The following is a 26,758-nucleotide window of genomic DNA, read 5'->3' as shown; positions in this document are numbered from 1 at the left end:
CTTCACTCTGAAAAGAAAACGTTTCTGTCAATAGTCCGATGATTGGCTGCCAGCGAAGTCCCTCAGTTAGTGGGCAGAACTGTAATCTCAAGTCAAAACTATTCCATTTGTGTGTCTTTAAGCTGCCAAATTTAGAACACGGGTTTAAATGATAGTTTGACCTTTTTGACCTTTGGTTTCAACTAGCAGCCGGTTAGCTTAGCTTAGCTTAGCACAAAGTCTGCAGCCAAGGGGGCAGCAGTTTGTCCAGCTCTGAGCAAAGGTGAAGATCTGCATTCAAGCTCAATAATCAACAGATTTGTTTAATCTATAACCCAGTAAAGTTTTGTGCTTCACTACTTTACCCACGATTGATTACCCACGAAGTGTACATTTTCCTGATTTAATTCTTGTTATATTTTGAGCTTTTTGTCTCCCAGAGGGTCTGAAATGCTTTTTTGAAAATATTTTTCTTGTGTTTTGAGACTTATTAACCTATCAGGCCCAGTCTTGTCTTATAATAGCAACAATCACAAGCAGTTCACTGTATCTCAAGTGACTTTTTGTGATCTTCCCCTAATTCATCATGAATGTGGAGTTCAGTCTGACTTCAGTCTTTAGTCCATAGAGTAGAAAAACCTGCTTTATTAAGCTAAATGTTGAATTTGGTCTGAGTAGAAACAGCTTTTTGTGCTGTGGTTTGTAACTAAAGTTACATTAGAGTTGAAGGAGTTCACAGAAACCCATCAGCACCATGTTATATTTCACAGTACAGGCCTGAATCTGCTATCTATCACACCTCCACACGGGTTTTACAGAGCTGAGGAGAGGTTTCTGATGCTGTAACTGAGAGTTTTCTCAGTCTGTGCACCATCAGTAAAAGGCTGGCCTTCCTTTAACCTGCAGGTACCCAGTTCTGGTTGCATCACATTAGCATCAGCTGGTTAAAGAACAGCCTTTAAGTGACAGATTCACTCAGATAAAAGAGGGTTTTTAGGGAGCTTTAGGGGTTAATACTGAGCCGACCGGCTGCTGGTTGTAGCTGCAACATAACCCCTGATGGAAAACATATAATCACCACTCTTGGAGGCTGTTCACTGAGTCCTGAACATTCTGGGCTTCAGGTAAAATAAACCTAAAAAATGCAGCTCATCTGTCTTTTCTGACAGCTTGAATTCATTGAGGACCTCACCGATGAAATTCAATATTCTTCATCAGTCGTGTTCCAACTTTCTAATGTGGCAGGGGACAAGAGTTGGGAATCAAGTCTCACCTTCAGCTGATAATGAATGGCCTGATACCAGGTAGCCACAGAAAATGAGCCCTAAATCTTATTAAATCCTGCCTGTGAATAAAAAGCGTCGGTGGCTGAGTTCAGTGCAACATCCTGCAGGGCAACTGTGAGAGAAACTAATGATTCATACGAGGAGGTTACAGAACTAACACTTTTACTTTGAGTCTTCTTTATTTTCTAAACATTAGAACTTATTTTACGAATCAATAAGATGGATCACAGATCGGATTTCCAGGCTGGAGCCTCGTCATGGACCATTTTTCTCAGATTTCACCATAAATTTTCACTCGGATTGAGATTCGTGTCACTGAGATGAAACATCAACCAGGTGAATGAGCTCAGCTTCACCAAACCTGCTCTGACTGATGGAAGGAGAACAGAGTCCACCTGAACGATGGCTGCCATCTCCTCTGGTCCTTTACATCAGCCCATATCATCAGAGATGGAAGGAGAACAGAGTCCACCTGAACACCTCCTGCAGAGGTGATGCTGCCATCTCCTCTGGTCCTTTACATCAGCCCATATCATCAGTGATGGAAGGAGAACAGAGTCCACCTGAACATCTCCTCTGGTCCTTTACATCAGCCCATATCATCAGAGATGGAAGGAGAACAGAGTCCACCTGAACACCTCCTCTGGTCCTTTACATCAGCCCATATCATCAGAGATGGAAGGAGAACAGAGTCCACCTGAACACCTACTACAGCTACTTTTCTCCTCTTCAGGTGTTACTGATGCTTTACTTTGGCTTCACTGGGTGTAAATCCCATTTCCTGGTTACATGCTGCCATTCCTGCAGCTTTTTTGGTCATAAACACTGACTCTTGTTTCTTTTTTTCTACGTTTTCCATTTTCAGACACGTTGCCTTCTGTATCCTGATGCTTCCTTGGTCGACCTGTGTTTCCCTTTTACATATTTTAGACCCAGCTGACTGGGAACGACCATATTCAAAGTTTAATTTCCTTCCTGAAAGAGCTTTATAACAATTTCCATTGTTTCCACTGAAAAAAAATCCCAAATTACCAGAATTTCATTCAATCATTTTTTTCTTCTCCATACAAAAATAAGCCTGAATGAACTCCCTCCAACGGTGGTTATTCCATATTTTCTGCAGGGGTTGAAACACCGAACAAACATTTACCATCAGCAGGTTTTCACAGTGAGCTCCTTTCATTCGGTGTGTTCAGGAACTCTGCATCACCAGTCTATGAGCTCTGAGGGATTTTAAATGAGCCCATTTCCCACAAAACCTGCTTCAAAGTCAAATGTATGCAAACAGAAGGGAAAATGAGCTGATCCCATTCTCAGAAAGCAGAGCGACGAGGGTTTCTCATGCCTCCAGATCTTCTTCTTCAGAGGTTCTGCTCTGCCTCCTTCTGTTCTCCAGAACGTCCTGCGGTCGGCACAGTTCCCCGAAGCAGCCGCAGACAGACGGACGGACGAGTGTTTTCCTGCTGAAAAATGTGACTTTTTGCATCGCTTTCGAACACGAATCCTTCCTGCCTTTGGGTGCCACATTTACATGGATATTTTTAGAATCTCCTGGTGGCAGAAAGCTGTCCTGAGGGTTTGAAGAGGACTTTTGTCCTTTAAACTTTCAGAAGCTGCAGATCAAAGCTTTTTCCAAACATGTCAGATGTAAAAAGTCAGATTTTTCCGAAGTTTAAACATGTTTTCCTGTTTCTTTCTCTTCTTCTATCGCCTTTATGCCTCTTTTTCTCTCTGTCTGTGGCTGCTGACCAGCATTGAGGATATTAAGGCCACTGAGCACAGCTTTGCCCCCCCCCTCCCACTCCCATCCACCCCCCCACACACACACTCTGATGTTTTTGCCTCCAATCTGTCATGTACCTCCTGTTTCTTCTGAACTCGCTGAGCAACAGAGCGTGACTAACAGGAGAATATTCATCAGGCTGTCGAGAAGACGTCTTAATGTCAGACTGAAGCTGCAGAAACCAAACAGTCGCTGCTGTTTGCACTTCCCCCCCGATCGGTCTGAAGCGGGGACGGCTTCTTCTAACGAATGAGTACAGCGAGGCGGCAGGACTGTCCACAGCTGAACATTTGCCTCATGTCGGCACTGAGAACATTCACACCAGGAGCAGATCACAGGGAGAAATCACTGCATCTCGTCTGCTTTTCTTTCAAGAACACGACTTAGATTCCATCAGAAACCAAATATATCTCATGTTTTGTCTTATTATTTCCTTACTAAACATCTATTTTTACATTTTACACCTGATCGTTTAAATATAGATGAGTTTTTCTGCCTGATAGTGAAAGTAAGAATCATAGTTTGGATAAATCAATGCATCTCGTCTGCTTTTCTTTAAAGAACACGACTTAGATTCCATTAGAAACGATATAAACCAAATATATTTCACATTTTGTCTTATTATTTCCTTACTAAACATCTATTTTTACATTTTACACCTGATCGTTTAAATATAGATGAGTTATTCTGCCTGATAGTGAAAGTAAGAATCATAGTTTGGAGAAATCAATGCACCTCTAAAGCTGTGCATCATGACTCTGATTTAAGAGTTTCAGTCTGACTTTAAGCCGTCTTCATGTGAGTCTTTAGAGGCTTTTTGGCCAAGGTGAGCCGGACAGTTTGGAGAGAAATGGGCTCCCAGCACTTGTTGTTGAGGAGAGGCCCGTCTCCTCCTGTGGTTTCTGACAGACTGCATGCTATCGAATGGCACAGATAAGTCCCAGCCTGCATGTGGCAGAACGTCACCGATGTCATGAGAAACAAAAACTCACTGATTAATTCCCCTTTTTTTACCGAACAGAGGAGCAGCGCAGCTTTCAGTAAATATCGGGAGCACAGCTGGCCCGTAGACAACCTGTGAATCACCGGAACAGAACTGTGAACTAGGCAGAAATAGAGCTTTTACTTTGTTTTCCCTCATTTTTATTCAGATTTATTTCTGCATGGATTTGCATGTGATGGATCGTCAAAGGCTGTGATTAGAGGCTACGAAGAGGGTCGTTTTACACTCAGAAACAGATGAAAAATCTGCCTTCACTTAAAGGTAGAGGGATGCACGAGAATTATACTGATATTCAGATGTTAATTTAACTTTTGGGTTTAAGAATTATATTTACAATGCAGCGGGACAGCTTCAAATCACTTTTCAGGTACAGTTGAACACCAATGTGCTTTACAGGCTTACATGGCAAGAAGTAATAAAAGTATTAAAACAATTATAATATAATACATAAGTTAAATAAAGGCTCTATCAAATATAAAATAGTTTTTACTATGATATGAAGGAACAATGAGATGACGCCGTAGTACTGGAAGCCAAGTCAATGCCATGTAGTGTAACTATATGTTTGGGTAGTAAAACTCTGGCCTTTAAATTAATTTAGCCTTAATTGAAAAGTAGAAAATTGTCTCAGAAACAATCCTGCAGTTACAGTAACTGAAGGGTTTCCTCAGGTTCCATAAATATATAGAACTGAATTTAATCAGCATACTCTATCAGTGAAATGTACGTGAAATCTACTGGAAGGATACACGATTGAAGAGTGTGCTAAAATCAATAAACAGATCTGTTAGTTGACTAATCACACAGAAGTTATGAAGAATTTTAGTAAAACGTGTTGGAATCAGTCAAAATGATGGTGAAAATCAGGTAAAATGATGGTGAAAATCAATTGAAATAATGGTGAAAATCAGTTAAAATAATGGTGAAAATCAATAGAAATAATGGTGAAAATCAGTTAAATTAATGGTGAAAATCAGTCAAAATAATGGTGAAAATCAGTTAAAATGATGGTGAAAATCAGTTAAAATAATGGTGAAAATCAGGTGAAATAATGGTGAAAATCAGTTAAAATAATGGTAAAAATCAATTGAAATAATGGTAAAAATCAGTCAAAATAATGGTTAAAATCAATTAAAATAATGGCGAAAATCAATTAAAATAATGGCGAAAATCAGTCAAAATAATGGTGAAAATCAGTCAAAAAAATGGTGAAAATGAGTACAAATAATGGTGAAAATCAGCTAAAATAATGGTGAAAATCAGTTAAAATAATGGTGAAAATAAGTTAAAATTATGGTTAAAATCAATCAAAAATAATGGTGAAAATCAATCAAAAATAATGGTGAAAATCCGTCAAAATAATGGTGAAAATCCGTCAAAATAACGGTGAAAATCAATCAAAATAATGGTGAAAATCAGTTAAAATAATGGTGAAAATCAGTTAAAATAATGGTGAAAATCAGTTAAAATAATGGTGAAAATCAGTCAAAAATAATGGTGAAAATCAGTCAAAAATAATGGTGAAAATGAGTTGAAATAATGGTGAAAATCAGCTAAAATAATGGTGAAAATACGTTAAAATAATGGTGAAAATACGTTAAAATAATGGTGAAAATCAATTAAAATAATGGTGGAAATCAGTTAAAATAATGGTGAAAATCAATTAAAATAATGATGGAAATCAGCTAAAATAATGGTGAAAATCAATTAAAATAATGGTGAAAATCAGTTAAAATAATGGTGGAAATCAATTAAAATAATGAGGTTATAGAGACCTAAATTTAAGACCACAGCTACAGGCTCTAGGTTTATTATCTGTGGGAAAACGTCGCCTCTTTGTCACAGCCTTTGAACTCCAAGTTGTCTGATGAGTTAGAAAGTTAGTTCTTAACTTGTTCAGCAGAAGTCGTTGTGATGTCATGACCAGCAGCACCACGACTGGCTGCCCCTGACTCCGCCTCTCTGCGCTAACAGGACAAGACGAGCGCGCTCAGTCTGAGCAACGTGGCGGGAGTCTTCTACATCCTTATTGGTGGGCTGGGCTTGGCCATGCTGGTGGCTCTGGTCGAGTTCTGCTACAAGTCTCGGATCGAGTCTCAGAGAATGAAGGTGAGTGCGAACAAATCATAGCAGATCGAACAGGATCTTGAATGCTACTCTGTGTAAGTAGCTGACTCAAAGTATTCATTAATTATTTAGACATCTGGCCTAAAGAGATGCATCAGGTTTCAGCTACTCTCAAGCTCCACCCACTTGTCCAAATATGGTCATTTCTGTCTCCAACAGGGAAACAATCAGTAGTTCACAAGCCAACAGGTGGCATCATGGCGGCCATGTTTACGATTTGTTCCTAAACTTAAGCAAGTAGCTTTGTTAAACACGTGACTAAAAGAGTGAAGTTAAAGTTGTTATTAAAGGGTTTTAGAAATGTTTCGAACAAAAGGCTGCTGACCAACGGTGAAGTGTTGGATTCATCTCCTGCGCCCTCACAGCTGTGGACTTTTTCCCTTTATTTCAGGCCTTTTTGGTAGAAAAACCAGTGGTTGAGTTCTTTTAACAGCTGTTCCCGCCAATCAAATTGATTCTCTTGCTGTTTTTTCCAACCATCGCAGTTTCAGGGAAGGATCGGAGTGCTTTGGACAGCCTTAGAAGCGGCTGTTAGCTTTGGACAGCCTTAGAAGCAGCTGTTAGCTTTGGACAGCCTTAGAAGCGGCTGTTAGCTTTGCACAGCCTTAGAAGCTGCTGTTAGCTTTGGACAGCCTTAGAAGCTGCTGTTAGCTTTGGACAGCCTTAGAAGCAGCTGTTAGCTTTGGACAGCCTTCGAAGCAGCTGTTAGCTTTGGACAAACTTAGAAGCGGCTGTTAGCTTTGGACAGCCTTAGAAGCAGCTGTTAGCTTTGGACAGCCTTAGAAGCAGCTGTTAGCTTTGGACAGCCTTAGAAGCTGCTGTTAGCTTTGGACAGCCTTAGAAGCAGCTGTTAGCTTTGGACAAACTTAGAAGCAGATGTTAGCTTTGGACAGCCTTAGAAGCTGCTGTTAGCTTTGGACAGCCTTAGAAGCAGCTGTTAGCTTTGGACAGCCTTAGAAGCTGCTGTTAGCTTTGGACAGCCTTAGAAGCAGCTGTTAGCTTTGGACAGCCTTAGAAGCAGCTGTTAGCTTTGGACAAACTTAGAAGCAGCTGTTAGCTTTGGACAGCCTTAGAAGCAGCTGTTAGCTTTGGACAGCCTTAGAAGCAGATGTTAGCTTTGGACAAACTTAGAAGCAGCTGTTAGCTTTGGACAGCCTTAGAAGCGGCTGTTAGCTTTGGACAGCCTTAGAAGCGGCTGTTAGCTTTGGACAAACTTAGAAGCAGATGTTAGCTTTGGACAGCCTTAGAAGCTGCTGTTAGCTTTGGACAGCCTTAGAAGCAGCTGTTAGCTTTGGACAAACTTAGAAGCAGCTGTTAGCTTTGGACAAACTTAGAAGCAGATGTTAGCTTTGGACAGCCTTAGAAGCAGCTGTTAGCTGTGGACAAACTTAGAAGCAGCTGTTAGCTTTGGACAAACTTAGAAGCAGATGTTAGCTTTGGACAGCCTTAGAAGCTGCTGTTAGCTTTGGACAGCCTTAGAAGCAGCTGTTAGCTTTGGACAAACTTAGAAGCAGCTGTTAGCTTTGGACAGCCTTAGAAGCGGCTGTTAGCTTTGGACAGCCTTAGAAGCTGCTGTTAGCTTTGGACAGCCTTAGAAGCAGCTGTTAGCTTTGGACAGCCTTAGAAGCGGCTGTTAGCTTTGGACAGCCTTAGAAGCAGCTGTTAGCTTTGGACAGCCTCAGAAGCAGCTGTTAGCCAAGATAAACAAGTTCCAGAGCAAAACCAGAGCCGGTTTTCAGAAACTGGAACAATTCATGGTTAGACTGAGATTTTGATACCAAAGTTGCATTAAAAAAAACGGCTTTTTGCACAAACAAAGGTTTTAGTCAGAGTTTCAAAAGCGCTAAATAAAAAGCTAACTCAGACTGATTTGAGGTTATTCACTGATAGAAAGCACCAGTGTGTTGTTTTATGGTAATTTGAGGAAGTAAGACATGAAGATGCACCTTCAGATGCATCAAATTTTAAACAGATGAAGTCCAGCAGAGACTCCCAGCTCCCACGTTGAGTCTCCTTTAGCTGGTGGAACCAAATGAAGAAGCAGAAAACACACCAAAGAGCTATATGTGTTATCTTTCATGGGTGCATTTTATCTTCAGCGATGTGCATCAGCTGATGTTGTTTTCTGTATGCAGCCACAGGGCAGCAGCATCAACATGACTGCTGTTTACTGAACTCTGCTCATCTGCCACTCTGCTCTCCTGCTCCTCTTCATCGCCGCCGTCTGTGTGATGAAATTGCAGTCGTCTCATTACAGCCTGTGTTGGCTTTCACTGAGACTTTGATGGGCTGCTCAGAAGGAACAAACAAGTCGTTAGAGCCCAATGTGCCACTGCTCTCTGCTGGACTTTTGTTATTCCCTTCACATGCACGTTTGAGCTCAAAGGGAAGGCTTAGGACGCTCTCTGAAGGCGACGGTGACACAACATTTGGAGGATTTCATCAGTCAGAGCAGATGGAGAAGCATGCAGAGCAGGTTCAAGCTGCAGCTGATCATCAATACAGAAACAAACTCCCTGCTGATACATTATTGATACTCCAACATAAATAGGGCATCGTGTTTTTCTGTTTTTCTTGTCTCCACACGACTGATCTGATGTCAGCCATCTTTAAACAATTCATAGTTGTTTGCATTTTCAGAGAAATCACCACCTTCGGCCACATTTTGATGCATTTGTTCCTTCTTCAGGCTTCTGTTCCTTTATTCTCTTTTAGCTAAAAATGAAAGTGTCCATGGAAATGTGAGCAGTGATAAAAATCATTGAAATGCTGTGGCATGAATGTTAGAAGTTAAGAACCTCATGATTAGCAGCTGGTGGTGCAAATTCTCATCATTACAGCGTTAAAAGAGCTCCTGTTCAACTGCAAACTGCAGATAAGGATGTGAAAGTACTAATAAATGAAAGTTCTGCTTGTTTAATTCACCTGTTATGATGAAGATTATGTAAAAATGATCATATTTAGAGTAACTTTACCTACTGGACAGATGCTTTTAACTCTGGTTTAGTGACAGAGTCCAGGAGAGCAATTAGAGGAGTACCAATAAGACCAAATTAGGTGTTTGAGAGGAGATTAATGGTAGAGAGGGATGCATCTGTTCTGATAAATGAGAATGAAATGTGTGTAGTGGTGGTAGCTCCTGATGAGAGGAACATAGTGGTTCAGAAGTCATGAAAAGTTATGATTAAACTCCTGATTCAGCCTCATTTCTTCATGTTTCCTTCTAAGCAGCAAGACTTCCTGTAACCTTTAAAGTGTCCTGATCAACAGTTCTGCAGCTTTCTGAAGCTCTTTCACAGTTTTTCTTTGGACATTTTCTGCTTTTTCACCTCATTTTCAGTCCTTGTACCTGAGCATTTTCAGAGGAATGTGTTTTTTCTTTGTTCAGCCACTTAACTCTGAGCTATGAAGCATTCAGGCAGAAAAAAGGCTCCTAACTCAAGGGATGAACCAGTGTTGTGTCGACACAGAACAGACAACTTAGCAAAGAAGCCATTTTAAACTGGATCTTTAGGCACTTTGTTACCAGCAGCCTGTCACAAAGACACATCATTTGTTCCCATTTCTTTAGCTGCATCTATGAAAAACAGCAAAGAAAACACAGTTTGACAGACAGAAAATAGGATTTCTGCAGCAACAAGGTGATTCCCAAAGAGCTATTAGCTGAAAACTTGGCATATCTCAGCATGGTGTGCAGTGTGTCCTTAAAACATTTGAGGAAACTGGACAAGTGGAGGACAAAAGAAGAAGTGTCAGGCCTAAAAACCTATCTACAGCAGATGAACAGGATCTGAAAGTGATGTCCTTAAGAAAGAGGAAAAAATCCAGCTGTGACCTGACAGGACCTGAGAGATGCATCTGGACCTTCAGCTGATCCATCTACTGTTGGCCCAAGCCTCATCAGAAATGGTCTCCATGGAAGGGTGGCTGTCAAGAAGCCGTTCTTAAGGAAGGGAAACAGGGAGAAAAGGCTGAGCTGTGCCAAATGACACAAGAAGTGGACTGAAAATCAGTGGCAACAGGTCTTATGGAGGGATGAATCCTCCCCAGAGCCCGGACCTCAACATTATTGAAGCAGTGTGGGATCATCTGACAGAGAACGGAACAAAAGGCAGCCCACATCCAAAGAAGAGCTTTGGGATGTCCTTCAAGAAGCCTGGAGAACTATTCCTGAAGACTCCTTAAAGAAATGACAGAAAAATGTAAATATGATGTTTCTATTTAACAGTAACATCCTTTAGATACATTTTATCATGAGATTCAAAGCACAAAAAGGTGCTGCTTCATGTTTAAATTGCTTCTTATTTGGAATTAAATCTGTTCTTGTTCAGACTGATAATTTCCACCAGCAGCAACAGGGACCAGATTACAGGAACAGATGCATGTGGGGAGTTTCTTTAACAATAAAACCCTCATTAAGGTGGCAGCAACGTGCAGAGACTGAAAACAGACACGAGGGGTTAGATTTTCAGCGTTTCCAGGTGGATTGTTGGCTGTTAGCTTCGTGCTGTCGGGGTGAAAGCAGGAGGGAGCTGCAGTTTTTCAGACGTGGAAAGCTGCTTCGGTAAACGAATAAACCTGGGATTTATTCAAACTAATCTGCATGATGACTCTGGGAGCTGAGCAGCAACCAGCGAGGGTGCGTGGGAGCCTCAGAGGCTCGATTCAGAATATTAGCTCTGGATCCACATCATTAGTTTTATGGAGAGGTGACACGATGAGGGAGAGCCTCACTCTGCTCTGACTCTTTATGCACCAAAACAGATTCTCTTTCACTCCAAAGTCTGGCTTCCTTTATTTCTGAAAAAGTTCTTTCAGAACAACTTCTTGAGTTTTTTAGAATGATTCGACCAAAAACGAGTTCGATATCACGATATTATGTGAGTTTTAATTAATATTTCATATACTGATCACTAAATAGCTGGAAGACACTTTTTTCTTGCCTCCTGTTTCTTACGTGTGACGCTTTGGTCATTTTCCTTAAATCAGGAACAGCTGCAGCTTTCCTGGAGCTAAAAACTACAGTAAGATACAGAAGTTAGCTTCCAATTTAGCAGAAAGGGGCATTGAATATCTACATGCCTGCCTACCTGCCTACCTGCCTGCCTACCTACCTGCCTGCCTGCCTACCTGCCTGCCTGCCTGCCTACCTGTCTACCTGCCTGCCTACCTACCTGCCTGTCTGCCTACCTGCCTGCCTGCCTACCTACCTGCCTGCCTACCTGCCTGCCTGCCTGCCTACCTGTCTACCTGCCTGCCTACCTACCTGCCTGCCTGCCTACCTGCCTGCCTACCTACCTACCTGCCTACCTACCTGCCTGCCTACCTACCTGCCTGCCTACCTGCCTACCTACCTACCTACCTGCCTACCTACCTACCTGCCTACCTACCTACCTACCTGCCTGCCTACCTACCTACCTGCCTGCCTACCTACCTACCTGCCTGCCTACCTACCTGCCTGCCTGCCTACCTGCCTACCTACCTACCTGCCTGCCTACCTACCTACCTACCTGCCTGCCTACCTACCTGCCTGCCTACCTACCTACCAACCTGCCTGCCTGCCTGCCCGCCTGTCTGCCTACCTACCTGCCTGCCTACCTACCTACCTACCTACCTACCTGCCTGCCTGCCTACCTGCCTGCCTGCCTACCTACCTGCCTGCCTGCCTGCCTGCCTGTCTGCCTACCTACCTGCCTGCCTACCTACCTACCTACCTACCTACCTACCTACCTGCCTGCCTGCCTACCTGCCTGCCTGCCTACCTACCTGCCTGCCTGCCTGCCTGCCTGTCTGCCTACCTACCTGCCTGCCTACCTACCTACCTACCTGCCTGCCTGCCTACCTACCTGCCTGCCTGCCTGTCTGCCTACCTACCTGCCTACCTGTCTGCCTACCTACCTGTCTGCCTGCCTGTCTGCCTACCTGCCTGTCTGCCTACCTACCTGCCTGTCTGCCTACCTACCTGTCTGCCTGCCTGTCTGCCTACCTACCTGCCTGTCTGCCTACCTACCTGCCTTGGGGATCCCAAGGCCCCAAAACAAATTGTTCTGACAAATATGGGAAGAGTGTTGGATTGCCCTTTGACCCCCTCTGGGGACAGTGGCAGGTGGGGAGTTTGACTGGGGAGATCGTGTCAAACGGTAACGCAGGTGTCCAAAGGCGAGCTCAGGGAGGACAGAAACCTCCCGTGGAGCAGAAGGGCAAAGGCTTGCTTCATCGTTCAGTATGAATACAGACCATGAGGGTAGGGCCTCGCAGTCCCTCTGTCCTCTGGGGATTTAAGCAGGAGGTGTCAGAAAAGTTAGCACAGGGATAACTGGCCTGTGGTTAGGGTTAGCGTTAGCTAGCGTTAGCGACCATTAGTGACCGTTAGCTCGCGTTAGCTGGCGTTAGCGACCATTAGCTAGCGTTAGCGACCATTAGCTAGCGTTAGCGACCATTAGTGACCGTTAGCTAGCGTTAGCTGGCGTTAGCGACCATTAGCTCGCATTAGCTCGCGTTAGCTAGCGTTAGCGACCTTTAGCGAGCGTTCATAGTGACGCTGCTTTCTGATCCTTCGATCCTATCATTGTGAAGCAGAATTAACCAAATGTTGGATGGAACTGTTTGACCTGTCGTTATCTGGGGGAAAAATCCCCATTTCTGCTGATTTTTGGCCTAAATCACAGCTTATGTTGGTGTAGTGACTTCAGAAGTCTGAACAGGATGTCTTATTTTGTCTTTATCTGACCTTCTGCCCAGTTTATCCGATTTGTCTGTCAATAACAGATCATTTTTGATTGCATTAGTAAAACAAAATACTTTGGTGTGATGATTTCATGTCCATTATTGTGCTGCCTGCAACAAGAGGAACATTAATTTTTTTATTTGGTGGATCTAAAATATTTCCATTCTCTTCTGGCATCACTTTAGTTTTATTAAAATTATTACAAATGAATAAAGTTGACGTTTGACTTGAGAAACAAAATTTTGAAGCAATTTTCTTAAGTGAGATTCAGCTGCAAAATGAATTAATAACTGAGTTTTGATCCATTTTTAACTGAATCTGATGAGTTTAAAGGACTTTTACACCTAAATGTGAAACAACAGGTGAACTCATGAGTTTCGTCTCTCCTCTCCCCGTCTTGCAGGAGCTTATCGACGCCGCCATCTTGACCACAAGCCTTGGTGGGATGGCGGGCGGAGGAGGAGGAGTCGCAGCGGGTGGAGGACCATCAGGACTCGGGGGTGAGAATGGACGTGTGGTGGCGCATGATTTCCCAAAAGCTGGAGCTCAAGGTTTACCCTGCATGAGCAAAGCCGCTGGGCTGGGACTGTCATCCACGGGCATGTGATCAGAAACGAGGCTGCTGATTGGACAGAACACCCATGTCTGCCTGTTGTTGATGAGGAAGGTAAGAAAGGAGAGAGACGAGCAAACAGGGAACTGAAGAAATGAAGGTGAAAAGGAGGAGAAATGAGGGAAAGTAGTGGATGAGATTGGGCAAAACAAAAAGTGATGACAGAAAAGGAAAAGATGGACAGATGTTTGTCGGCCAGGCAGACGAAGGAGTGTTCATGTTCACCTCGAATGACCCAAATGCAGCAGAACTCTAACGAACAGAGAGCGCCTGAACACACCGTCTGATCTGCATCAGGCTCCTGGGTTCAACAACAAACTGGAACTACTTTTTCTACAGTCTTAAACCGAACTCCTCCTCATCTGCAGATGACCAGAGGAGGGGAATTTTTGTAAGCTTCTTAATGACTGAACAAACACAAAGTCCCTTCACTCCTCCTCTGAAAGCCAGAGCTCCGGCACATTGACACTAAAGGGCACTTTCATCAGGGGGAGGATGATCGCTCGAGCATGGGAACATTTAAGCTTTTTTTACTCTCAACCACAGATGAACACTCGTGTTTTTGATGAAAGCCTAAAAAAGGTTGATTTTCTGATCAGTTTGCTGCCTCTTTATTAATAATGATGTGTTCCATGCTTGATTTTGTGTTTACATGGATGGAGGTAAGTCAGATATGATCATCACCTCAGAAGTGTGTGAAACAAATCAGGAGAAAGTGTCCTCACAGAACTCTTCAATTTAAATTTGCTTCAGGATTGGTGTGAATTCTTTGTCCAGTGGTGCCAAAAAAACGCGCTTTTCGATATTCTTGCATGGTGTCAGGCTGACTTTCACATTTCAAGTTTTATCATTGTCTTGTTTCTTATTCATAATCACTTCCCCCGACACCCTGCCCTTAACAGAGTGTGGAGAACAAATTAAAGCCACTTTGCTTTTCCCATCGGCTACATGTTCGAAATTGGAAACACGTCAGTATCTTAGTTGGAGGAGACACATTCTGCCCTTTTTTCAGTTTTCTGAGGTCGTAATGAAATATCTCTGACACACTTTGGTCAAAATATCACGGAGCAGTAATATTCAGCAGCCCTTGAAGCACATTATTTCCATAAAGCAAAGCATACAATAAATTAACAGGAACACACACAACTGAATCATTGCATCACTTTCAGTCGGTTTTCATGCACAGTCGAGCTGAGCTGCAGTTTCAGTTCAACCCGTCCATTTAACCTCCTCCCAGGATGCACGCCTGGGAGGGTAGAGGGTTGACTGAAGTGGGTCTGACTCCTAAGTCCCAAAACAACAGCAGTTGGTGCTAAATTGGTGCCATGTTGAGCGACTCTTTGCATTTTGTACATGTTGCACACTTTATTTCTGAGATGCATGTTATTCCTTGTGTTTACTCTCTCTGTTGTCACCGGTTTCTTCTTCTTCTTCTTCTTCTTCTTCTTCTGTTCTTCTGTTGTTTCCGGGTCCGAGCCCGGGACAATGACTGTGAAGTATTGGTAGAGTAGCTCAGCCAGTCTGAGTCCAGCCTGTCGTGTATATGAAGGAGTAATTTGACCCCCCAACACCTTTATTCTGGTGATTCCATCCATTTATCTTAAACAAATGGTTTTAATCAAACAAAATAAATCCTTTTTTCTTGTGTATATGTGCTAACAGAAGCTAACAGAAGCTAACAGAAGCGACAGGTAATCCCTGAGCTTTTCTGTAACTCCTTTCATGCCACTTTTCACTCAAATAAACAGGTTTATTCCAATAATAGCGGAGCGGCTGATGCTACCATAAAACAGCTGGTGAGAAGTTGCAGTTATTACAAAGCAAACCCCCCCTCTGAGGTACAGCGGATGCAGAATGGTGTGAACTTGAATTTGGGTGAAAATAATGGTGAAATAATGAGGGAAACTGGAACTGAGAGTGTAATGTAGAAATTTAATGAAAATCTGGACTGCGAGATGAAGAAATAAGAAAATATATGTGATCTTTGTTGTTTTTGAGTTGGATGTTATGTCAGAGGTAGAAATATGACCCATTTAAAGCTGAACTCACATGAAAAATAACTGTCATGTTGGCTGAAAGTAACTGGCTCGGCTGAGCGAAAACAGCCAATCAGAGGTGGGAGGAGGAGCCACTGTAGCCACTGTCAATGGTTGCTATGGTTACCTGGAAGCCTTTGAGGCAGAGCTGAAGCACAGCAGAGAGGGAGGGGCCTGCAAGCTGTTTTCATTCAAAATTTCAAGCTTGTGTTGCTTTTGGTCGGGTATTTTTGGCTTTGTGCTCAGTAAAAATAACGTAAACAGCTGCAGAAATGTGACACTGACTGTCTGCCTGTAGTTTGGAACAGAAACAGCGCGTAGTTATCAGAAAATATCAGCTCATATCCTCAATATCATCAAAAAACAAGGAGACTCGACTCCATGTAAACACACTGTGGTTAGCACAGGCCTAATAGTGGCCCATAAAGTCCAGAAAAAAGCAGATTTTTTTATAATTTCTCTAAAGTCTGATGTTTTTATTTAATCACACATGAACCTGCTGATGAAACACTTGAAGTTTCAGCAGGCAAATCATGATCAGAACCAGGAAACAGCTTTATTGATCGTGCACGTTTGAGCTCTCATGTGCTGCGCTCCTGAAGAAAACCGAGGGACGCCTGAAACGACTGGAAGATCAATAAACCCAGATGCTGGGCAACAACATTTGAGCTGAACAATTGATTTGAGGCTGCAGTGTTGTTTCTGACAGGTTGGATGTGCAGAAAGCTGGAGCTTTAATAACACCGAGACCAACAGAAATATCTCTGTGTTCCTGTACCTGTCATGTATCGGGAGGTTTTATCATGAAGCTTGCATTAAAGTGTATTTGTGTGGTATTTAAAGGCCATTTACCCTGAACCTGCAGGAACCTACATGACTTTAATGTGTTAAAAATCAGTGAAACTCCGCTTTGCATCACAGCAGCAGACAGCTGCTCAGGTTAACAGTTAACTACCTGTATCTAACTTAAACTATTTCTACCTTTTAATGTTCAGCTTGAGTTGTGGAGCTCTGTGGATCTGCCTGATGTGACTGTCGGATATTGGACCGTGTTGATTATCTAATGCACCCAACTTAAAGAACAAAATAAAGACCAGACATCCCTTTAATGGTCGCCCTGCTGTTTCCTGCAGCCAGAGCTTTCTGCTCAACTATTGGTGATTGATTTTATATCCACAAGTCCGTGATCACTCAGCAAGTCTCGAACCCGTCCGCTTGACACTGCGGTGAAGTTCAGTCCAAAGAAGAAGAAGAAGAGGAGCGACACCAGGCTTCCCACCAGTGTGCGGTTGACTGATAACGCACACGCTTTAGGATTCGAGTGCACGAACAGCATCTTCTGACACAGTTCTGCCAAGCTTGAGTACAACGAAATAAACTGTCTCCATGTAAACTGCACATTGTTATCACTGTAAATGATTTTTAAACATAAAAGACGTTTATTGGAATGAGTAAATCCCTCGGCTAAGAAGAGATTAAGCCTTTAATGTTCTGCTATTAAAACCGGCTCAGCGCTCCATCAGTGTGTGACAACGGTGTTACTGGTTGGATCAGCTGTTTCTTAATGCCTCTGACACCCTTTCACCCGTTAGTTCCTCCCTGATCGACTCAGAGGTGAATCATCAGGGGAGCTGACACCGATGCACAGTGAAGGCATCGGTCTCTGGTTGAAAGGCGTGTGCAAAGGCTTTCTGTTGCCAACGGCAGGTGTTTACATTTTATTTTCATTAAAAGCCATGTTTGTCAAATACTGCTTTGAGTTAATGATTTCAGTCAATTAAAATCTGTAAAACTTTGCTCTCGGTTTAAGTGGAGCTTTTTTTTCCCTTTGAAACTTGACTCTGACCTCTTCCCAGCTGTTAGCTTAATGAACAGCTTGACTGTCACTTTAGGGGATTTTAAATATATTATATATTATATGTCCATATATGATTGAGGAACAAAAAGAAGTTGGGATTTCAATCCTTCAAGATATTTAACGATTTGGCTCATCACCTTCATTTAATTTATTAATAAACATACATGTTTACTATTCATCTGCATTCATCTCATACATCTGCAGCTCCACATCTGCAGCTCCACATCTGCAGCTTCACATCGGCAGCTTCACATCTGCAGCTTTACGTCTGCAGCTTCATATCTGCAGCTTTACGTCGGCAGCTTTACGTCTGCAGCTTTACGTCTGCAGCTTTACGTCTGCAGCTTCACGTCTGCAGCTTCACGTCTGCAGCTTTACGTCTGCAGCTTTACGTCTGCAGCTTCATATCTGCAGCTTTACGTCGGCAGCTTTACGTCTGCAGCTTTACGTCTGCAGCTTTACGTCTGCAGCTTCACGTCTGCAGCTCCACATCTGAAGCTTTACGTCTGCAGCTTCACGTCTGCAGCTTCACGTCTGCAGCTTCACGTCTGCAGCTTCACGTCTGCAGCTTTACGTCTGCAGCTTCACGTCTGCAGTTTCACGTCTGCAGCTTCACGTCGGCAGCTTCACGTCTGCAGCTTCACGTCTGCAGCTTCACGTCGGCAGCTTCACGTCTGCAGCTTCACGTCTGCAGCTTCACATCTGCAGCTTCACATCTGCAGCTTCACATCGGCAGCTTCACTTCGGCAGCTTTACGTCTGCAGCTTCACGTCTGCAGCTTCACGTCTGCAGCTTCACCTCTGAAGCTTTACGTCTGCAGCTTTACGTCTGCAGCTTCACGTCTGCAGCTTTACGTCTGCAGCTTCACGTCTGCAGCTTCACGTCTGCAGCTTCACCTCTGAAGCTTTACGTCTGCAGCTTTACGTCTGCAGCTTCACATCTGAAGCTTTACCTCTGAAGCTTTACGTCTGCAGCTTTACGTCTGCAGCTTTACGTCTGCAGCTTTACGTCTGCAGCTTCACGTCTGCAGCTTCACGTCTGCAGCTTCACGTCTGAAGCTTTACGTCTGCAGCTTTACGTCTGCAGCTTTACGTCTGCAGCTTCACGTCTGCAGCTTTACGTCTGCAGCTTCACGTCTGCAGTTTCACGTCTGCAGCTTCACGTCGGCAGCTTTACGTCTGCAGCTTCACGTCTGCAGCTTCACGTCTGCAGCTTCACATCTGCAGCTTCACATCGGCAGCTTCACTTCGGCAGCTTTACGTCTGCAGCTTCACGTCTGCAGCTTCACGTCTGCAGCTTCACCTCTGAAGCTTTACGTCTGCAGCTTCACGTCTGCAGTTTCACGTCTGCAGCTTCACGTCGGCAGCTTCACGTCTGCAGCTTCACGTCTGCAGCTTCACGTCTGCAGCTTCACATCTGCAGCTTCACATCGGCAGCTTCACTTCGGCAGCTTTACGTCTGCAGCTTCACGTCTGCAGCTTCACGTCTGCAGCTTCACCTCTGAAGCTTTACGTCTGCAGCTTCACGTCTGCAGCTTTACGTCTGCAGCTTTACGTCTGCAGCTTTACGTCTGCAGCTTCACGTCTGCAGCTTCACGTCTGCAGCTTCACGTCTGCAGCTTCACGTCTGCAGCTTTGCAGTTTCACGTCTGCAGCTTCACGTCTGCAGCTTTACGTCTGCAGCTTCACGTCTGCAGCTTCACGTCTGCAGCTTCACGTCTGCAGCTTCACGTCTGCAGCTTTGCAGCTTCACGTCTGCAGCTTCACGTCTGCAGCTTCACATCTGCAGCTTCACATCGGCAGCTTCACTTCGGCAGCTTTACGTCTGCAGCTTCACGTCTGCAGCTTCACCTCTGAAGCTTTACGTCTGCAGCTTCACGTCTGCAGCTTTACGTCTGCAGCTTTACGTCTGCAGCTTTACGTCTGCAGCTTCACATCTGCAGCTTCACATCTGCAGTTTCACATCTGCAGCTTTACGTCTGCAGCTTTACGTCTGCAGCTTTACGTCTGCAGCTTCACGTCTGCAGCTTCACGTCTGCAGCTTCACGTCTGCAGCTTCACGTCTGCAGCTTCACGTCTGCAGCTTTACGTCTGCAGCTTCACGTCTGCAGCTTCACGTCTGCAGCTTTACGTCTGCAGCTTTACGTCTGCAGCTTCACGTCTGCAGCTTTGCAGCTTCACGTCTGCAGCTTCACGTCTGCAGCTTTACGTCTGCAGCTTTACGTCGGCAGCTTCACATCTGCAGCTTTACATCTGCAGCTTCACATCTGCAGCTTTACATCTGCAGCTTTACGTCTGCAGCTTCACGTCGGCAGCTTCACATCTGCAGATTTACAGCTTTACGTCAGATCATTTGTGAAGTTCTTGTTGTTTCTGGACTTCACTTCAAACCAAACACAGCAGAACTTATTCCACTCTGAATCAAATGATTTGTATAATTTTTGTTTAATTTAATCTATTTGACCTACATTTTCTCTACATTTTGTCAGTTATCCTGTTTTATAAAAACTTGCGTCATCATTTGAGCTTTGTAGTTTTTTCTCTCTTCTGTTAAATCCTAAAAGTGATAAAACACAAGATCAATTTTCTACTTCTGGAGCTTTTGGCTGAGTCACACATTCACAACCGTCCCAAATCAAACTCAAGATTTTTCACATCTTTGTTTTCTATGTTCTATTTTTAATTAAATGTCAGTTTATTTACATTTTGCACAGCATTTTCAGCAACTTGAGCAGGTCTTTTTTTGTCATCCTTCGTGTTTCAGCACATTAAGGAATAATCTGTTGATAATCCAACCCACAGGGCGACATTAGAGGTTAAATTTGATTTGGTGTCCCATTTCCAGGCAGCATGAGAAGATTTAAATTCTTTATCTCAAGTGTCTCGCAGTATCTTTCTCTACTATAGGGGAGTATATCTGTCAAATGAAGCGGGATATCGAGCCTCGATCCAGTTTAATTATCTTTCTTTATCTGGCATGACCAATTGGAAGAAATGACACTTTGGTGGAGACGGCAGCCTCCAGGACATCAGGCTCCAAAGAGGAAGTTGGGACTAAAATCACTGAATTCTGAAGTATTTTAAAGCTGTTTTTCATGAGCAGCACTCACGAAAACTCACTTTAGAGACGCCCGACAGTGATGAAGGCGTTTCAGAGCAATGTGTGAAATAGTAATGTGACCAGAGAGGCTGAAGGAGGTCGATCTGCCGCTCAGAAACTGTTCAACTGCTCCCCGAATCACGAAAAAGCTTCAACTGACAGCCGTCTGTCCCAGAATCAGGAGAAAGAAGCAGAACCTCTTCGTCGCCAGGGAGACTTAAAGCGCTGAAATTACAGGCTGCAACAATGGAAACAGCAGCTGAAAGCAAATTAGATTCACAGATTCAGCAGCAAAGACCCACAAGGGTCGAGTTTCAGGCCCCAGTCCGAAGATTTTCATCCATCCAGTTCACAAATGAACGTCAAATCTGTGCCGTGAGAACAATAATGAAGCTTCAGGTCAGGTTCAGTGAGAAATGTCGTTTTTTCCTGATCCTCGGTGTCTCTTTGCTTCTCCCCAGAAAGTGTTTAATGTGACCGTTTGTCCTCTGAGGAACATGCAGCGTTCTGCCAGCCTGTGGAGGTCACATGACTGTTAAACTCTGGAAGTCATTTTAAACCCGAGACATTCGCCAGTGAGAGCAAATCCAGGACTTCCTGCCTCATGAGACGCCTGTTCTCATTTTTAAAACATTTTTATTATGTATTCCTTAAGTATTAAGTCACTTTTTTCCTCCAGATATTATTTTTTCTTTTGAAAATATTTGAATTTTGTACGTATTATGCTGCTGAAGCTGCTGGATCAGGGGTTCACTTAGTTTATCACACACTGCTGCTGAAGCTGCTGGATCAGGGGTTCACTTAGTTTTACACTCACTGCTGCTGAAGCTGCTGGATCAGGGGTTCACTTAGTTTCTCACTCACTGCTGCTGAAGCTGCTGGATCAGGGGTTCACTTAGTTTCTCACACACTGCTGCTGAAGCTGCTGGATCAGGGGTTCACTTAGTTTATCACTCACTGCTGCTGAAGCTGCTGGATCAGGGGTTCACTTAGTTTCTCACACACTGCTCCTGAAGCTGCTGGATCAGGGGTTCACTTAGTTTCTCACTCACTGCTGATGAAGCTGCTGGATCAGGGGTTCACTTAGTTTCTCACTCACTGCTGCTACAAGCTGCTGGATCAGGGGTTCACTTAGTTTTACACTCACTGCTACTGAAGCTGCTGGATCAGGGGTTCACTTAGTTTCTCACACACTGCTGCTGAAGCTGCTGGATCAGGGGTTCATTTAGTTTCTCACACACTGCTCCTGAAGCTGCTGGATCAGGGGTTCACTTAGTTTCTCACTCACTGCTGATGAAGCTGCTGGATCAGGGGTTCACTTAGTTTCTCACTCACTGCTGCTACAAGCTGCTGGATCAGGGGTTCACTTAGTTTTACACTCACTGCTACTGAAGCTGCTGGATCAGGGGTTCACTTAGTTTCTCACACACTGCTGCTGAAGCTGCTGGATCAGGGGTTCACTTAGTTTTACACTCACTGCTGCTGAAGCTGCTGCTGAAGCTGCTGGATCAGGGGTTCACTTACTTCCCCCCACCCTGCCTGTGTGTTTTCTCTCAGGTTTTGTTCACAGATTAATGCCTCAGAGTGATGCGTCGTGTTTTCTGAGGTTTCCTTAACTTTAACACCTTGAAAGAGGGTTCACTTTCTTCTTCACCTTACCGGCTAATTTGCCTTCATTTTCCCTTCATGACGTCTTTTTATCGGCCTTCAGCTAAATTCAACCTGAAATCAGCCCGGATGAACACGGCTGAAGTCTGTTTCCTGGCTTATGGGTGAAAACGACGTCACAATCGATCCGATTCTTCCACAAAGTTCAGCAAACCGAGCATCTTCATCTCTGGTTCTCCCCCAGAGTCGGTCCCCAGAGGCCCTTCCACCTTTTTCTCTGCCCTATCGATCCATTCCCGGGTCTTAATCGCCTCTTCCTTCCTTGGCTCTAACTTTACTTGCTGCACAAACTCCTCGTTGGGATTTTAACCTCTCGCCCTCGTTTCTGCCCATTAGCTCGGAGCTTTCAGGCCCTTCCTCCTGGTCTCCTGAGGGGGGCGCTGTCTCCCAACACCTCATTACTCCCGTGGCTCTGAGGCAGACAATCAGCCCCAGAAAGGCCCTGATGAGGAGTTTGTGGCCCATTAGCTTGGCCCCACCGGGGAAGTTGGAAGTGAAACCAAACCAGTGGAAATCAGACAAAGCAGAAGCTCAGGGGGTCATTGCAAAGACCCCCAGGGGCCTTTGAGTGAAACTAAATATTGAAAGAGTTGCTCTTCTTTGAACATTTTGTTCAGAATGAAATATTCAAGAGTTACAGGCCGACTGTAAAATTCTCAGAGCCTCCAAAGTTGAAGTTTGCAGCTTTGATCCTAAACTCTCCCAAACAGCAGCTCCTGTTTTATCAGTCTGAGCTATCTAACAAAGTACAACAATATTTACGAGGAGTTTAATCCTTTAAGGTTTTTACCAGTTACTGTGCAGGTTTGAAGCTAGTCTGTCTATCTATCTATCTATCTATCCATCTATCCATCTATCTATCTATCTATCTATCTATCTATCTATCTATCTATCTATCTATCTATCTATCTATCTATCTATCTATCTATCTATCTGAGTAATGATAAGAAACGTAAGCTCTGGTAAAACTCCAGCATTCTTAATCTTATCTAAATAAGACAGTGTTGTTAAAATATTAATGTAACTGCTCTTTTCTATCATAAAACCTCATTTTATAAAGATTTCCCACATTTCAACGTTCATACTGATTTTGAGGGTGCAGTTACAGTTTATGACCACTAGAGGGAAGTATAGAGTCAAATGCAAAAAAGGTTGTCAAGCTCGCAGCTACGCCATTAAGTACTACTTCCGGTAAGGACATAAAAATAAAAGCCTCTGAAATAATTGTCAGCGCTTTTTTTATCCCTTATTTATGAATATAATAACATACTTTTCTTCAGAAATTAACTATTTTTTGTATATAAGATATTCCCAGTTCACATACTTTATGTTGGTTGCTTTGTTTTTACTCGGAGTTATTATTATTATTATGTTAACTAGCTAGCGTTAACTGTAGCTTGGTTTACACTTGAAGAAAAAAAAACCTGCCCCTTTCACACAAAATAGTCCACCAACGAATTTACATTCAGTCACTGGTAATTAAAACAAGTCTCCGCTGTTATCAGATGAAATAGCTTTATATTACGTCTGTTAATAGCATTTTATTGTGAAAGGTATCACCGGACGTTGCCAGTCATTTGTAATATCTCTAGCTTTACCTTTTCTGTAGATACCATTTGTGGCCTCTATCTATCTATCTATCTATCTATCTATCTATCTATCTATCTATCTATCTATCTATCTATCTATCTATCTATCTATCTATCTATCTATCTATCTATCTGAGTAATGATAAGAAACGTAAGCTCTGGTAAAACTCCAGCATTCTTAATCTTATCTATATATGACAGTGTTGTTAAAATATTAATGTAACTGCTCTTTTCTATCATAAAACCTCATTTTATAAAGATTTCCCACATTTCAACGTTCATACTGATTTTGAGGGTGCAGTTACAGTTTATGACCACTAGAGGGAAGTATAGAGTCAAATGCAATAAAGGTTGTCAAGCTCACAGCTACGCCATTAGGTATTACTTCCTGTAAGGACATAAAAATAAAAGCCTCTGAAATAATTGTTAGTGCTTTTTTTATCCCATATTTATATACATAATAACGTACTTTTCTTCAGAAATTAACTATTTTTGTATATAAGATATTCCCAGTTCACATACTTTATGTTGGTTGCTTTGTTTTTACTCGGAGTTATTATTATTATTATTATGTTAACTAGCTAGCGTTAACTGTAGCTTGGTTTACACTTGAAGAAAAAAAACCTACCCCTTTCACACAAAATAGTCCACCCACGAATTTACATTCAGTCACTGGTAATTAAAACAAGTCTCCGCTGTTATCAGATAAAATAGCTTTATATTACGTCTGTTAATAGCATTTTATTGTGAAAGGTACCACCGGACGTTGCCAGTCATTTGTAATATCTCCAGCTTTACCTTTTCATTAGATACCATTTGTGGCCACTAGAGGGCAGAAACGCCCTGTTCACAGTATAAAGACTGAATACGCTGAGGACTTTATTTCATCATGTGTGACAGAAGTCACGAGTCAGCTTTTAAACGGTGACATTTAGAAATGCAGAATAAAAGAAAATATCAGACATTTCTCGGTGAAACTTTCATTCATGATGTTTGCAGCAAATAAGTGTAATTTAACTGAAGTTCAGCGGCAGACAGACACAGGATTTAAGAAAGAGTGTTTGCTCAGCTGTTGGAGCTGTCAGCTGTTTGAAGATTTGGTGACTGAAACATTTTGATGCTTAACTCTCAAAGTAAAGAGCCAAATCCTCTCAGACCAGATAGTTCAGGATGGCAGAAAGAATCTTGGTGTTGCAGAGTTTTTGGGTTCAACTCTTCACAAGGTGCAGATATTTTAGGAAAGGAAAAGCAGAGTCGTTATGACTGAGAGCTCCTGTAATTTTGTCAAAGCCACCAAGAATGAAAGATTACTAATACTATGCAAGGGTTAAATCCTGTCTGTCTGCCGTTGAACTTCAGTTAAATTACACTTATTTGCTGCAAACATCAGAGAACAAAACATAAATGAAATGCTCTCAGAAAGAAGTTCACCTGTTTGCTTCAACAACTCTTTAGTGCTTCACAACAGCACCTCAGCTGTGTGGTCATGTTGCACAAGCTGCTGGAGATCAGTTTGGGAAGTTTCAGAGACCAGGTTCCATTTTTGAAGGCCAAAATTTAAAAAAAGAGAGACAAAAGCTTCAAGAAAGACCAAACTTCTGTCAGGAAGAACAGCTCTGGCTGTTAGATATCAGCTGGGAAGGCAGAGGGAATGAGTTCAAGTCTTTTCCAGGTTCCTCTCAATTTTTCTCAGTCTTCAAACTTTAAAACCAACAAGTCAGAGACTTCATCTGGATACAGAGCAGGAGACAGAACAGTCCCAACCCAACACCAAGCAGCTGAACTAACCAAAGACAGTCCATGAGCAAAGCTGCTTCACAGGAAACATGTTGGAACACTAAAATATAGAGTCTGTGGTCGTCAGTTTCAGGTAAAAAGTGCCAAAAAAGCAGCACAAACCAGCAGAGCCGTAACTCAGAGGCTCAATAAACTGCTTTGGGACTTGGAGCTCATGTGTTCAAGTCCTGTGAGCTTAAAGAGTTTAAATGTCTTCAGCTTTTAGAGGCCGAAGGAAAGAGTGAAACAGCTTTAAGGTGGAAAGTCTCTGATTTAATGGCTCAAACTGTTACTGAGCAGCTTTTAGTTTGTGAAGACGAGGGATCAAAGCTCTTAAAGGAAGAAACTCTGCAGCTCAGCATCCGAACAGAAGGATGGAAGCAGCTCAGAAAGGAGGCTGAAGCTGTGGTTTGGTGGTTCAGGCGGATATGGAGCAGCTTCTGGAAGCAGAGGGGGGGGTTCAACTCCTGGGGATGGCTTTTATAGAAGGAGGCAGGTTGTTCAGCTCAGAGTCGGCTGGGCTTTTGGAAGCCAAAATAAAAAGAGAAACTTTAGGATTCAACCTTTCAGTGAGGAGCTGAACAGCTCAGGCTGTTGGGTGAAAGCTTTGAGCCTCTGAGACGTGGAAACTATGATCTCAGGACCTTTAAAGTTCAGCAAAGATGCTCAGAAAGAGCAGCTCAGGATGATGGGATGCTGCCTGGAGTTGGACTCATCATGGGTTCAATTCCCTCCTATGGTCTGTGGACTTCCAGCTTTCATTCTTTAAGGAAACTAATCATCATTTCTTTCAGGGACAGAGGCCAACAATCACAGTAAGGTTTGTGTGATGCTGCTGAAGGGCAGATAGCTCAGACTGATAAAACAGGAGCTGCTGTTTGGGAGAGTTTAGGATCAAAGCCCACAGCTGCAAAGATGGACTTCAACTTTGGAGGCTCTGAGAATTTTACAGTCCAACAGCTGGAATGAAAAGTTAAAAGTGCTCCCGGAACATCTCCACACGCCGAGAGGAGTCGTGGCGTGATGGAGATGTTGGTGACCATCAGCTGCAGTGGAGGAGACCCTGGTTCGAGTCCTGCCTGTGGAAGTGTGGAGCTGTTGGAGAAGAAGATGGCGGTGAAGAGGAGGACGGAAAGGGGGCCGAGGGGCCCCCGAGGTTCCCAGAGGTAGAAGCAGGGGGTTATGTTAACATTTTTTATTATTATTATTAACTT

General features: G+C 43.2%; 1 protein-coding gene across 2 annotated transcripts in view; it reads left to right on the top strand.

Annotated features, from left to right (window-relative positions):
* Positions 1-16,730, top strand: part of gria1b (glutamate receptor, ionotropic, AMPA 1b) — a 98,607-nt gene extending 81,877 nt beyond the window's left edge. For both annotated transcript variants that reach the window (XM_072375074.1, XM_072375073.1), the window contains exons 17-18: positions 6,026-6,160; positions 13,309-16,730. In XM_072375074.1, the coding sequence (XP_072231175.1) occupies positions 6,026-6,160; positions 13,309-13,512 (339 nt within the window). In that variant the 3' untranslated portion in view covers positions 13,513-16,730. The remainder of the gene's footprint in view (positions 1-6,025; positions 6,161-13,308) is intronic.
* The last annotated feature ends 10,028 nt before the right edge of the window (positions 16,731-26,758 follow it).

Source organism: Leuresthes tenuis, unplaced genomic scaffold (assembly GCF_036924035.1).
Source record: "Leuresthes tenuis unplaced genomic scaffold, fLeuTen1.0.hap1 SCAF_21, whole genome shotgun sequence".
NCBI lineage: Eukaryota > Metazoa > Chordata > Actinopteri > Atheriniformes > Atherinopsidae > Leuresthes > Leuresthes tenuis.
The sequence above is the reverse complement of the archived record's forward strand: the minus strand, read 5'-3'. Positions and strand labels throughout refer to the sequence as shown.